Raw genomic sequence first — 13452 nt, forward strand, 5'->3', positions numbered from 1 at the left:
GGGCCTGTTATGAGTAACACTATACTAAGAGAAGAAGAGGGGAAAGAAGACTGGATACAGGGCAAAAAGAAAAGTGAAAGGTAGGCACCACAGTCACGGTACTTTAAGGAAGATGAGAAAAGATTACAGGAGGGAAAGATTAAAAGATTAGAGGAGGGAAGGAGCGCTTCCAGCTTGGGCTCTGCTGATGCAGACATGCATGAGATGATGAAAAACATCCTCACAGAAGGCAGGGTGGGAGGAGGAGGTGCATTGGCTCCCATCGGTAGCCAGGTCTCCACCTCCGAGAGCACAAGGGATCGTGCCCTCATCCCTTGGCCCTGGCGTAGCCGCATGACTAGCAGCAGCCAAGGGAATGTGGGCAGAGGGTGAAGAGCCACTTTCTGCGGTCTCTCTCCTCTGCTTCCCAGAGCAACAGCACCTCAGATAGAAGAGGCCCCCCAGCCCGAGCCCGAGCCGGAGGCAGGCTGACGTGGAGCGGAGCGCTCCTGCCAGGGAAATAAGGGACAGATCACCCGAGCCGCACATAAAGCCACCGAGGGCTTAAAAGGGCTGGCCAGCACAGCACAGCCTGCCCTGGCTGAACAGCAGCCTGTGGGCAGGAGGATGCACCGAATGAGGGCGTTCTGGAGGGCAGAGCAGCATGGCTGAAGCTGGGGACCACTCTTCGAGAGCAGGCGAGAGAGGAGCAGACCAACGTGGGAAAGTCTACCAGGAAAGCAGACTAAGGGGCTACTGTGGAGGCTTGAGCCCGGGGCAATGGAATGATCCTGCACATCCGGGGACATCGCTGGCAGCTGCGTGCCGGATGAACCAGGGAGGCTGGGGACTGAAGATACAGCTCACGTGATGCAACAGTTAGTAAGACATAAGAAAAGACAGCCGGGCATGGTGGCACACACTTGTAATCCCAGCATTTGGGAGGCTGAGACCGGAGGATCACGGTTCACAGACAGCCTCAGCTACTTAGTGAGGCCATTTGCAACTCAGTGAGACCCTGTTTCAAAAACTAAAAAATAGGGCTCAGAGTGTAGCTCAGGGGGGTACAACACCCCTGGAGTCCATCCCCAGTACTGCCAAAAAAAAAAAAAAAAAAAAAAAAACAAGACTGGATTGGATCAGAGGCAGGAGACGAGGATACAGAGGACACAGGACGTTCTAGGCAACAGGATTTGAAACTGACTAGATGTCAAGTGCAGGAAAAGAAAAGCAAAATCACACACAGCCCAGAATCCAAGTCGCCAGGAGAGGGATTGACAAGAGTGAAGTAAGGGGCCTAGGAAAGGGACGGGCTTGTGGAGTAGAGCGATGACTCAGATGGAGGACTGTAACTTCCAGCAAGCAGTTAGCAGCTGACGCCATTAGCAAATGCCAGGAGCCCCCTCAGCTGTCACACGCAGCAAAGGTTAATGAGGGAGTAGAAATGAGGATCTATAGTCAACCCCACAGGGATCTACAGTCATCCCTACAGGAAAGGAAGAACACAGACGGGCCTTTGGGGAGCATCAAGCAATATTGATGGGAAGCAGGAGGGAAACCAGCTCGTCAGGAAGGGCACCCCGGGACTTGAAGGTCAGGGACCTGTGAATGCTGCGGACCTGAGAGGCCGTGTTACAGAGACAAGCGGGAGCAGCCCAGAGATCACTCTTCCAGGGATGGGGGTGAAAAAAGGAAGAAAAATAACCCGAACCATCATATGGAGTGAAGAAGGTAGGAGCCAGGTGTGGTGGCGCACTCCTATAGTCCCAGTACTTGGGAGGCTAAGACAAGAGGATCACAGGTCCAAAGCCAGCCTCAGCAAATTAGGCTCTCAGCAACTCAGACCCCATTTACAAATAAAAAATAAAATGTGGCCAGGGGTGAAGCTCAGAGGTAGAATGCCTCTGGGTTCAATCCACAATCTCACAAGGAGAGAGAAAAGGAGAGAAAGAAAAGGAGAGAGAGAGAGAGAGAGAGAGAGAGAGAGAGAGAGAGAAAAGAAGAAGAAGAAGAAGAAGAAGGAGAAGGAGAAGGAGAAGGAGAAGGAGAAGGAGAAGGAGAAGGAGAAGAAGAAGAAGAAGAAGAAGAAGAAGAAGAAGAAGAAGAAGAAGAAGAAGAAGAAGAAGAGAAAAGAGAGAAGAGAGCAAGCACTGCTTCCCACTGCCTACCTCCCTGAACGGAAGCTCTCATCTGTGCACAAGGCTCCAGAAACAGCGTCATCACAATCTGCCTTCTTTTCCTAACAGTTGCCGACATAAGAGGGCAATTGGGCCACTCCACTCTACGAACACCACCCCCTTCCTCGTTCTGTGTCATTCACTATCCCCCAAACCAGAGCAGCAGTTCCAATCACAGGCCCACCTCACTAACTGCTAAAATCCAGCCCTCTCTTGAGGCCCAGAAGGCTCTGCTTAGTGCCCCAGCACAATGAGCCTGTCTTCCATCGAAAGGCATGGTGACGCGGGTCCGCTTTGTTTCCAAGTTATGTAGGCATTTATCTTATCCTCCACAATTAGATTCTAAGACTCTTAAGATAGGGAAGAATTATTCCCAGTACTTGGGAGGGTGAGACAGGAGGACTGCAGATTCGGTAACTTAGTGAGGCCCTTGGCAACATGGCAAGACCCTGTTTCAAGATAAAAAATAAAAGGTAATATAATAAAATAGGGCTGGGTGTGTAGCTCAGAGGTAGAATGCCCCTCAGTTCAATCTCCAGTACCACAAAAAAAGAAAAGGGGGGGGGGGTAGTATTGGCTGAGCCAACCTTCTTAACCCTTAATATACCTTATAGAGTACAGAGTAAATTTTAAATTAATGCTCAAGATTCAGCTTCAGGGCACTGTGGAAAATATAGTTCACTATACCTACCACACAAAAACTGTAATAATGAAACTTTCACAGTGGGACAGTCTCAGGCAGAAAATAAGACAGAGTTTGGGACATTTTTGGTCCGAAAGAAGAAAACAATGAGGGCATATTAAAAGGATATAGGAACCAGCTTTAAAAAGTTCCCATTGGTCAAATTTGGCATCCAAGTTTGATATTACATGTTTCAACATACATGCAAAGAACCTGAATGTAATGACATATATGAATCCAGGATAGTTATACTCAAGACAACGGTTTGGGGTTTAACGACCCAGGGTTCGAGATCTCTAAGTCTTCACAAAGTTATTCATAGTAGTAACTGTGCAAGGCTTTGCAGAATTCACGTACTTTACCTTGGGAAGAAGCATATGGCTCTGTATAATGTCCGTTATAATGCAGCTGGGGTGGGGGAGGCATCACATAGGGCTGGGGTTTAGGCTAAGAAATGGAAAGTTGGACACAGGGTTAAAACATGTTGCCTATGTAATAGAGGTGATGTAATTCTCTGCTGGATTCTTCCTTCCATTAAAAAAAAAAAACTTCTAAAGGACTTTATATTATATATGGAAAATGAGCATGAAGACAGTAGGTCTTACCACACCTAGCCCACATGGCAGTGCCAAGCCCTATGCCCTGGTACCAAGGACATTTAGAGCAAAGAGGAACAGATATGAATTTCCTTGTATACACATATGAATAGGAAGCTTATGTGTAGTATATTCAGTCTTATTTGGCAAAGCCATCAAGTAATTTAAATATCTACCAATTTATTACTCTTGGCTAATAGTTGGGACTTGTAATATTTGGTTGCACCTAATATTTAAGTATGTATAATACATATTAGGTTGAACCTATGGAAACTCATCATTTATTTCAATAAAAATAATCAAATATCTGTACTTTTGTAGTTCAAACTCAAAATAAATATTACCAAAAGTGTACTTTATTAAGGAAAATACCGCTAAACCAACCAACCAACCAATCATTTTTCCTTCTTTCTTACCAGAGACACCCTTGAAGATGACCTCCTCCTGATTGGGTTCACCGTGATAGTCTGAGTTTGCCTAGAAGAGAAGGTAACTTTGAGAAGAGCTCACTTGCACCCTCATTCTACCAAAATGAATTAAGACAAAGGGAAAAAAAAATTTTCTGTGACATAGTTTCTCACAAAGAAAGGTCAATGGGTTTACCACAGACTAATCAGATGTAGATCAAAGAAAGGAGACGTACTATTATCACGCAGGACAGCCCTTTCCTCCTGCCAAAAGCCCTCCAACCTCACTCTGGTCCCAGAGGGATTGCTGATGTACCTTTCCCAGGTAAAAGCTCTGGAGTGGCCATGAGCAAGGGGAGGAGGGAGAGAAGGGGCTGTTCCACTGGCACACTCATTCCAGGAGAAGCAGGACTTGGCACCTGGGTCTCCTGTGGGTTTGCACAGAGCATCACCACTAACAGTGTGGGTGGGGTGGCCTTCAAAGGTGAGCCCAGGGGCCTGAAACAACAGGAAGCCTTAATCAATTAAAAGTCCAAAGCCGGGCGTGGTGGCGCACTCTTGTAGCACTCTTGTAATCCCAGCATTCGGGAGGCTGAGACCCGGAGGATCGGATCGCAGTTCGCGGACAGCCTCAGACACTTAGTGAGGCCCTCTGCAACTCAGTGAGACCTGGTTTCAAAATAAAAAATAAAAAAATAGGGCAGGAGAGTAGCTCAGAGGTCAAATGCCTCTGGGTTCCATCCCAGACCCGCAATAAATAAATAAATAAATGTCCATTTACCACAGACTTGAGGAAAAGGTTATAATTTTGGTGACTTAAGTTTTTTTTGTTGTTGTTGTTTTTTTTGTTTACAGTACTGGGGATGGAACCCAGGGGCATTCTACTTCCAAGCTATACCCCCAGCCCTATTTGTTATTCTTTATTTTGAAACAGGGTCTCACTGAACTGCAAAGGGTCCAAGTAGTAGCTGAGACTGTCTGCAAACCAGGATCCTCCGGTCTCAGCCTCCCAATTGCTGGGATTACAAGCGTGCGCCACCACACCCAGCCTGAATATATATTTTTAAAGCAACTAAGAGTATTAAGTAGTGCTTACTGATATTTACCTGATAAAATGAGATTCTAAACTATTCCTACAAGTCCCATATTTGAATAAACAACCAGATAAAAGAAATTAAGAAAAGCCCACTTGTAACTGTTATCTTTAAACAAATGCAAGATTTTTTTTTGTTGTTACTGTTGTTGTTCTTGTGTGTGATCAGTTTTATTGCAAATAAGATGTAACAACCTAAGTACATTGGACACTTGGGTTTGTTAATGATATTTAGTTTTGTTGAGGGACTTATTTTAAGCCTTTTACCGCTGATTCTTGGCTCATGAATATATGTGACACATAATTTCTAATTAGAAAAATATTTTTAACCTTAAGTTAGTGTTCTAAATACTAATTACTAGAAAATCAAGCATCACAAAATAGATATACAATCCATTTATTTAATCATCAAATTTATCATAATATCATGCCTCTTATCTTCCAAATTAACATAGTTCTTAGCATTCAAACAACTGGAATCAAGCTGAGTGTGGTGGCGCACACTTGTAATCCCCGCACTTGGGAGGCTGAGACAGGAGGATCATGCAGGTTTGAAGCCAGCCTTAGCTACTTAGTGAGGCTCTCAGCAACTTAGTGAGACTCTGTTTCCAAATAACGTATAAAATAGGTCTGGGAGTATAGTCCAGAGGTAGAAAGCCTCTGGGTTCCACCCCCCAGTACCACACACACACACACACAAAAAAAAAAATTGCATCTATATTCAAACCCTGAAATATTAACTTATTTTTACAAATTTGAGACAAAAAGAAAACTAGTGGCTATTAGGAACGTAATATCAGGCGACTGCTTTTACTGGTTGACTTCTTTAAAGACACTGAATTTTGCTGCTTTGAAATTTATTTCAAAGGCATGGTGGTGCACACTTGTAATTCCAGTACTTGGGAGGCTGAGGCAGGAGGATCACAAATTCTCAGCCAACCTCAGCAACTTGCAAAACCTTGTGCAACTTAGAGAGACCCTGTTTCAAAAAAAGAATAAAATAGGGCTGGGGGTATAGCTCAGAGGTAGAATGCCCCTGGGTTCAATCCCTAGTACCATAAAAAAAGAAAGAAATTGACTTTTCCTCTTATCCTTCTGATCAATGCTAGGTGTAGGCCAACCTAGTTCCTCGATTATATTCTGTCTGTCAGAGACCATCAGATGTCTCTCAGATGGACTGTATTTTATTTTTATTTTTTGTGGTACTGGGGATTGAACCAGGGGTGTTCTACCATTCTGGTACACCCCCAGAACTTATCTGTGATTTTGAAGCAGGGTCTCACTAAGTGACTGCAAGCTGCCCTTGCCTCGAACCTGTGATCCTCCTGTCTCAGCCTCTCAAATACTAGGATTACAGGTGTATGCCAGTGCACCCAGCTTGGACTGAATCTTTAAAATACCATAATTTCAAAGCAGGGGAGAGGGGGTTGCTGATAGAACCCACTACCAATAAACTCCAACATGTCCATAGTTGCCCAGCCTGGGGCAAAAACAAAACTATAGTGTGTTAAGTCAGAGGAAGAGAGCTTAGGTGCACAGGTTGTGACGCCCACCACACTATCTATTTTGTCATCTTGTTCACAGAACTATGGAAGCGAACACTGCCCATCACAGAAGCCGGTTTCTGCCAAGCCCCAAACGAGTATGACTTCTTTCTGCCAAATGGTTTGACCCAGCACCCTCAACATCAATTCTATGAAGTGAACCTCCTTGCTCTTTGGAACTGTGTTTGGAGATCAGCCATCCTCAACTTAGCACATGAGAGAAAATGATGCAACCATGGGCTGGGCTTTCCAAACTTTGGGGGGTGTTTTCTAAGCTGATGGATGCTGCTGAAAAACAGCTAAAAAGGAAGTCTTAGAAGTCAACCACTAAGCCAAGCATGGAAAGGAGGGATGGGGAGGAAGCGGGGTGGGGATCGGCTAGGGGCTAACTGGGCGATGTGTGCATGTATGTCTACAAAAGTTGTTTTTTTTTTTATCCCATTATGATGTATGAATACAGTGCACCAATAAAAAAAAATTAAAAAAAAAGAAGTTGTCACTGGAATGTGCATGACGGAGAAGACAATGAAAAAGGCTGCCTGTCACAGTAGGGTACACGATACTGCTTATCGAAACTGTGCTGAGGGCTGTCTATGATTATCTCATGGAGTCTGAAAACCAACCCAGTAAGGGAGGTCCAGCTATTATTCCTGATTTTACAGATAGCGAAACTGATACTTGGATTACACAAGTGGCAGAACCAGCATTTGAACAGGCAGGTCTGATGGATTTGTGTGTGTGATGATACTAGGGATTAAACATGGGGTGCTCTAACTCTGAGCTGCACCCAACCCCAGCCCTTTTGATTTTTTATTTTGAGATAGGGTCTTGCTAAATTACCATGCACTAGTCTTGAAGCTGCCATCCTCCTGTCTCAGCAGCCTCCCAAGAACTGAGATTCCAGGCATGCAATACTGCCCGGCTGGAATGTTGGATTTCTGAGTATAGTCTCCTGAGGGTTTTTATTTTTTCTTCTTCTTCTTTTGCAGTACTGGAGATGGAACCCAGGGGTATTCTACCTCTGAGCTACACTCCCAGCCCTAGTTTTTATTCTTTATTTTGAAAGGGAGTCTCACTGAGTTGCAAAGGACCTCACTATGTAGCTGAGGCTGTCCAGGAACCACGATCCTCCCGTCTCAGCCTCCCAAATGCTGGGGTTATGAGCATGCACCACCATCCCCGGCTCCCTGAGGGTTTTTTGTCAGGCCCCTTCTCCAACCCCAACTAAGTGGTAAGCTTCACGGGGAAAGAAGGAACACTGTGGTCTCACTGGTGCCCACCACAACAGCCTGGCACGCCAAACGCCTTATCGTAAGCAGTGCTGAAGCAGACGTCCGCTACTGAGCGCTCAAGTCCTAAGACTTGCCCGACTTTGCTTTTAAGCTTCTTTTCAGTCATTCATTTCTTTGTTTATATAGCTGGTGAAGGGGAGACTTTGATGAACAAAAGATGTGTTGGGTGGTAGAAATGCCTAGGGAATGTCTGTCTCAATGGCTTTCTTCTTGAGCTCCCCATGCTAAGGGCAACAAAGAACAAAAGCTCTTCTCCATCCCTGGACGGGGCTGCTCGCCTAGGCTGCTTTGAGGGCACTGGTCCGACTCCGAGATGCCTGTCCCTCTGCCACACTCCCCCGGTGCAGCACCCAGGCATTACGGCCAGGGAGAGGGCAAGGCTGGCAAAGGCCGTCTCAGGTAGGGGGACTACTGATGGCGCGAGGAGCTGACTTCGCTCTAGCTCCAAGACGTGGGTCTTCTAGGACGACAGTGACCTTCGTGTATGAGAGCTGCTCAGAAAGGCAAGTTGCCTCTCTCCATGTCTACCCGAGGTCCCTGGCCCCGTACCTTTTTTAGGAGGAAAAGGAGAGACCCCACTATCTGGCTTGTGGCTCCTCTTACACACACACACACACACACACACACACACACACGTTAGATGAATCACCTAAGGCCATCCCCACCACCACTATCTTATGCAGCAGGGCTAGGGCAAGGAGGGTGGAATTCTCCTTTCTATGCAAGTGCATTCTATCTCTGAGCCACCAAGTGCCCCAGACTCAATCAGGTATTCAGAATCCACTGTCTGGAGCTCCAGGCCGGCTGCAATTTTGTTAACTGCGCATCAAGCTTGGGTTTACCCCTCTGGAACATGAGAATAAGTCTATCAATGTTTCAGAATTATTACAGCATTAAATGTGACTAAACAGTCCTTGTTGAGAGCCTTCAAAGAACTAGCCACAAGAATTAAAGTTATTTGCAGCTTTATTACCCATCAAAACACTATGCTAACAGTAAGAGCTTCGTTTACAAGGGAAACAAATACGTACAATGAAATGTATTTTTTCTCACAGAATGGATAACTACATAGAAATTGTTCATAGAAATGGGCTTCCACGATCTAGTAGAGACATGGAGATTAACTATAAAATTTGGAAAGCAACCCATTAGGCATTAGTTATTCCATTTTTAAAAGAATTTAATGCTCCTTATAAATATATAAAAATGCAGCTAATGATATCAATGGCATTTTATTCACCCGTGCTAGTAAATGGCAATATTTCAAATATTAGGTTTCTAAAACTACCATTTACCACAAATAATCATTTGTTAATTTCCCTCTGAATTTTACTAGGGGATGATTTGCCAAAAAAAAAATTCATTTTTGAAAAGGCCTTAACTGCCTATAATTCCAGTAACTCATGAGGCAAAGGCAGGAGTGCAGTTTGAGGCCAGACTAAGCAATTTAGCATGACCCTGTCTCAAAATAAAAATTAAAGGTGCTGGGACTTGGCAGAGTACCCTTGAGTTCAATTCCCAGTAGCAACAAGAGAAAAAAAACCAAAGGGGCATCATCAACTACATGGATGCCTATGGTTTATTATTCAAAATGACCGCTTTTCCCTTATTTTCCAGAAAATGAGCGGAGGTAATGATAGCTAAAAATTATGATTACTCTTAAATTTATGGAAGGCTTTAAAATGAAAATGCTGTGTTCTAACAGACTGTATTTTTACTGCTTTTTGGATCATAGAACAACTTTCAGCGCAGAAATACACGGCAACCCAGGCCAGCCCCAAGAGCTCCAAATGCAATGATCCTGGACTAGTGGCACCACCGGATCTGACCACCAGGGGGAACACTTACACAGACAAACGCACCGGCAACTCCAAAGCCACAGCTAGCAGAAAAGGCCGCCACACTACAAAGCAAGCGGGCTCCTCGCCCCCATCAGAACTCACTTTCCAGGACCCTGCCATGAGACACTGGTGGGGGGATAACAGGGAGGGGCCTGAGGAGGAGGAAAAACTGGAAGCTGTCCATCCCAGTGGACATCTCTGCCTCTTCTCTTTGAACTGTCATTACAGACCAGAGTCTCTTTCACACCCTGTAAAACAGAAAGGCCTTCCAAGGCCTTTCTCCTTCCTTCTTGGCATAAAAAGACAAAATGTCCTTCGAAGATTCTTTACTGCCACTAATTTACACCAGTAATAAAAAGGAGATCTGACTAAAAGCAAAAGGACTCTTCTCCCCTGGGGCTGTCACCGCTGTCTCACTCTGAAGTAGCACCTTGCCAGATACAGGATGTGAGGACGCAAAGATGGATAAGTCTACTAGGAGCTCTGTCAGACAGGAGAGACAGACAGAGATCACCCACAAGAGAAGAGCAGAGGTGAATGCACGGTGTAGCAGAGGCTGGTCTTGCAGGTCCTGCTACTAGGTCATGGCAGGGGCAAAAGACCTCCTCTCTGAGTCTGTCTAGATCATCATCAATAAAAAGCCAGCGCTGTGCATGGTGGCACACGCTTGTAATCCTAGCATTTGGGAGGCTGAGACGGGAGGATACGGCAGACAGCCTCAGCTACTTAGGCCTTTTGCAACTCAGTGAGACCCTGTTTCAAAAATAAAGAATAAAAAATTAAGGCTGGGGGTGTCACTCAGAGGTAGAATGCCCCAGGGTTCCATACCCAGTACCAATAAATAAATAAATAAATAGCCAGTAAAAACAATGTGCCAAACAGGGTGACCGGAAGATTAAAGTAGATAGAAGGAAAGCAGGCGTGGTGGCGCACGCTTGTAATCCCAGCATTAAGGAGGCTGAGACAGGTGGATCATGGTTTGTGCAGAGCCTCAGCTACTTAGTGAGGCCATTTGCAACTCAGTAAGACCCTGTTTTAAAATAAAGAATAAAATTAGGGTGGGGGGGTGGAGCTGGGAGGTAGAGTGCTCCAGGGTTTCATCTCCAGTGCCAAAAAAAAAAAAGATAGAAGGTCTCATGATGCTTGACACTGTGCAAGCATTTACTGAATTGCTATTATGAATTACTAGAATCATAAAGTTAAAAAATAAAAAACTAGCCCTTTCATAGTAGTGCTGAGGACTAAGCTAACTAAACGCTTGGAGTCTAGGAGGGCTGCATTTAAAACTAGATGTATGAGCCGGGCGTGGTGGCGCACGCTGTAATCCCTGCGCTTGGGAGGCTGAGACAGGAGGATCGCACAGGCTCAAAGGCAGCTTCTGCTACTTAGTGAGGCTCTCAGCAACTTAGTGAGAACCTGTTTCCAAATAAAGTATAAAATAGGTCTGGGAGTATAGCCCGGAGGTAGAAAAGCCCCTGGCTTCCAACTTCAGTACCACACACACTCAGAAAAGTAAAACTAGATGTGGGTGGGTGTGTACATGCACACACTACACACACACTACTAGGAATTACACACACACACGTGCACACGCGCACACACACACACACACACACACACAAACTAGGAATTAAACCCAGGAGCATTCTACCTCTGAGCTACACTGCCAAGTCTTTTTTTTTTTTTTTTTTTTTTTTGTCAGTACCAGAGATGAAACCCATGAACATTGTACCTATTTTTTTGGCTTTTTTTTTTTTTGAAACAGACTCTCACTAAAATTGGTGAGGCTGACCACAAACTTGCAATTCCCCTGTCCTAACCTCCCCAAGTCCTGGGATTGCAGGCATGTACCAGGCTAAAACTAGACCTTAAATAATGAGTTAAGAGTCAGGGAAAGAGGGCATTCCAGAAAAGGCCTGGACTATAAATGGCATTAGCATAATTAGGGACAATTGGTTCCAGAAGTTAGCACCAAAGATCAGCAGGACCTTGGCAGGTAAGTTGGAGATGGAGGACCAGAGACATCTGTAGCTAACCCTGTAGCCAGGGAGACATGGAGGAGAGGAGCTTGCTCATACATGGACCTTGCCTCGAACCTTGAGAGCAGTGCTACATCCATCCAGAAGACTGATGGAGCGATTTGGAGCAATACCCATCAGCACCCATCAACAATGTAAGTTAACAAGCTGTCTACTATCAGACACAGCAAAAACATGAATTAGTAGATAGCCTCTAGAGACAGGTGGGAGAGAACTGCAGTCTGCAGTTTACGGAACCCTTGTAGGGTCTCTAGGGATCACCACAGGACACCGACTCATGGTGCCAGGGGAAATAGTTCAGCCTACTGAGTTGTGGGCTCTGAAAGCAGTGAACTTGCACCTGGATATGTTTGGGCATCACAAGCCCCAGCGCTAGAGGCCAACAACGGCTCCTGGGAGTATGGCCGCCCAGGACAGGGGTGGTATCCCTGGGGGTAAGGAACTGAACCACCCAAGCCCCTACCTTGGAACTGCATGATCTCTCCCTGCCAGACCTTGGGCCATGGGTGGAGAACAGCAGTGACACCATCTTTCTCAGGTGGCACTAAGAAGCCAGGGGTCCAGCAGGGTACCACTCCATCACGGCCAAAAGCTGAGAATTCAGTACTGTCTCTACCAGCAGAGCTTGTACCTGGCATGTGTGTAAGCTAGTGACTGAAAGTACCTCACGTAGCCATAAACAAGCAGATCTGGTGTGGTGTCCCAGGGGCCATCAAAGTTCAGTGAACCAGATCATAAGTTCAGAACACAGCAATCGCTGGCTTTGCTGAGCCCATGCCCACTGGTCAGAAAGGTTGGAGGTCAGCACTCTGCAGTATCAAAATCAGCAGAGCAGCGATGGTTTCTGGGCTACAGTAATTCCCAACCAGTAGGCTGCAGGCCCTGAATAAAGCATCCTAGTCTCTGGCCCTGAAGTTTGGGCCAGTACAGCACAGTGACCCGCAACCAAACAAAGACTCCTGCTTACCTGCACTAAGAACTAATGCAGTTAACTAGTACTAGTTAAAGAGGCTCTGAGGAACAAATTCAAAAGTTTGAATTCAGCTGGGCATGGTGTCACACGCTTGTAATCCCCGCGCTTGGGAGGTAGAGACAGGAAGATGGCGCAGGTTTGAAGCCAGTCTTGCTGGCTTAAGAGACCCTGTTTCCAAATTAAAAAAAAAAAATTATATTACATATAATATATATATATATAATGGGTCTGGGAGTGTAGCCTGGAGGCAGAATAGTTCCATCCCCAGTACCACCAAAAAAGTTTGAATTTGAGCGAGTCAGATTGGTAGAGGCAAATATATACCCCTAGCATAGAACTTATTATAGAGGGAAAGCAAGTAAGCAAAGCACTAACACACACACAGGAAAAAAAAAATGCCAAGAAACAAATAGAAGCAAACCCAAGAACTCTAAACATATGACAACAAAGAACAGTGAGAAAAAAACTCCCACAGCCGGGCGTGGTGGCGCACGCTTGTAATCCCAGCATTCGGGAGGCTGAGACCTGGAGGATCGCGGTTCACAGACAGCCTCAGCTACTTAGTGAGGCCCTCTGCAACTCAGTGAGACCCGGTTTCAAAATAAAGAATAAAAAACAGGGTAGGGGGTGTAGCTCAGAGGTCAAATGCTCCTGGGTTCCATCCCCAGACCCGCCAAAAAAAAAAAACAAAAAAAAAAAGAAAAAGAAAAAGAAAAAGAAAAAAAACTCACAACTCAAACAACTCAACAAGGGAGATCACCAATACTGATCTCCAAGAAATGAAAGAATAATTTCAAATTCTGATCTTCGAACCTGTGCAATCCTCCTG

At 45.3% G+C, this 13452-nt stretch overlaps 1 protein-coding gene across 1 annotated transcript in view; it reads right to left on the reverse strand.

Moving 5' to 3' along the window:
* The window catches only part of PTPN21 (protein tyrosine phosphatase non-receptor type 21), a gene marked incomplete at both ends in the record, with an annotated part of 77164 nt that overhangs the window by 15439 nt on the left and 48273 nt on the right, over nucleotides 1-13452 (reverse strand). The window contains 2 exons of the mRNA XM_080707432.1: nucleotides 3201-3285; nucleotides 3851-3911. Of these exons, the coding sequence (XP_080563558.1) occupies nucleotides 3201-3285; nucleotides 3851-3911 (146 nt within the window). The remainder of the gene's footprint in view (nucleotides 1-3200; nucleotides 3286-3850; nucleotides 3912-13452) is intronic.

This window comes from Muscardinus avellanarius (genome assembly GCF_963383645.1).
Source record: "Muscardinus avellanarius genome assembly, chromosome: 12".
NCBI lineage: Eukaryota > Metazoa > Chordata > Mammalia > Rodentia > Gliridae > Muscardinus > Muscardinus avellanarius.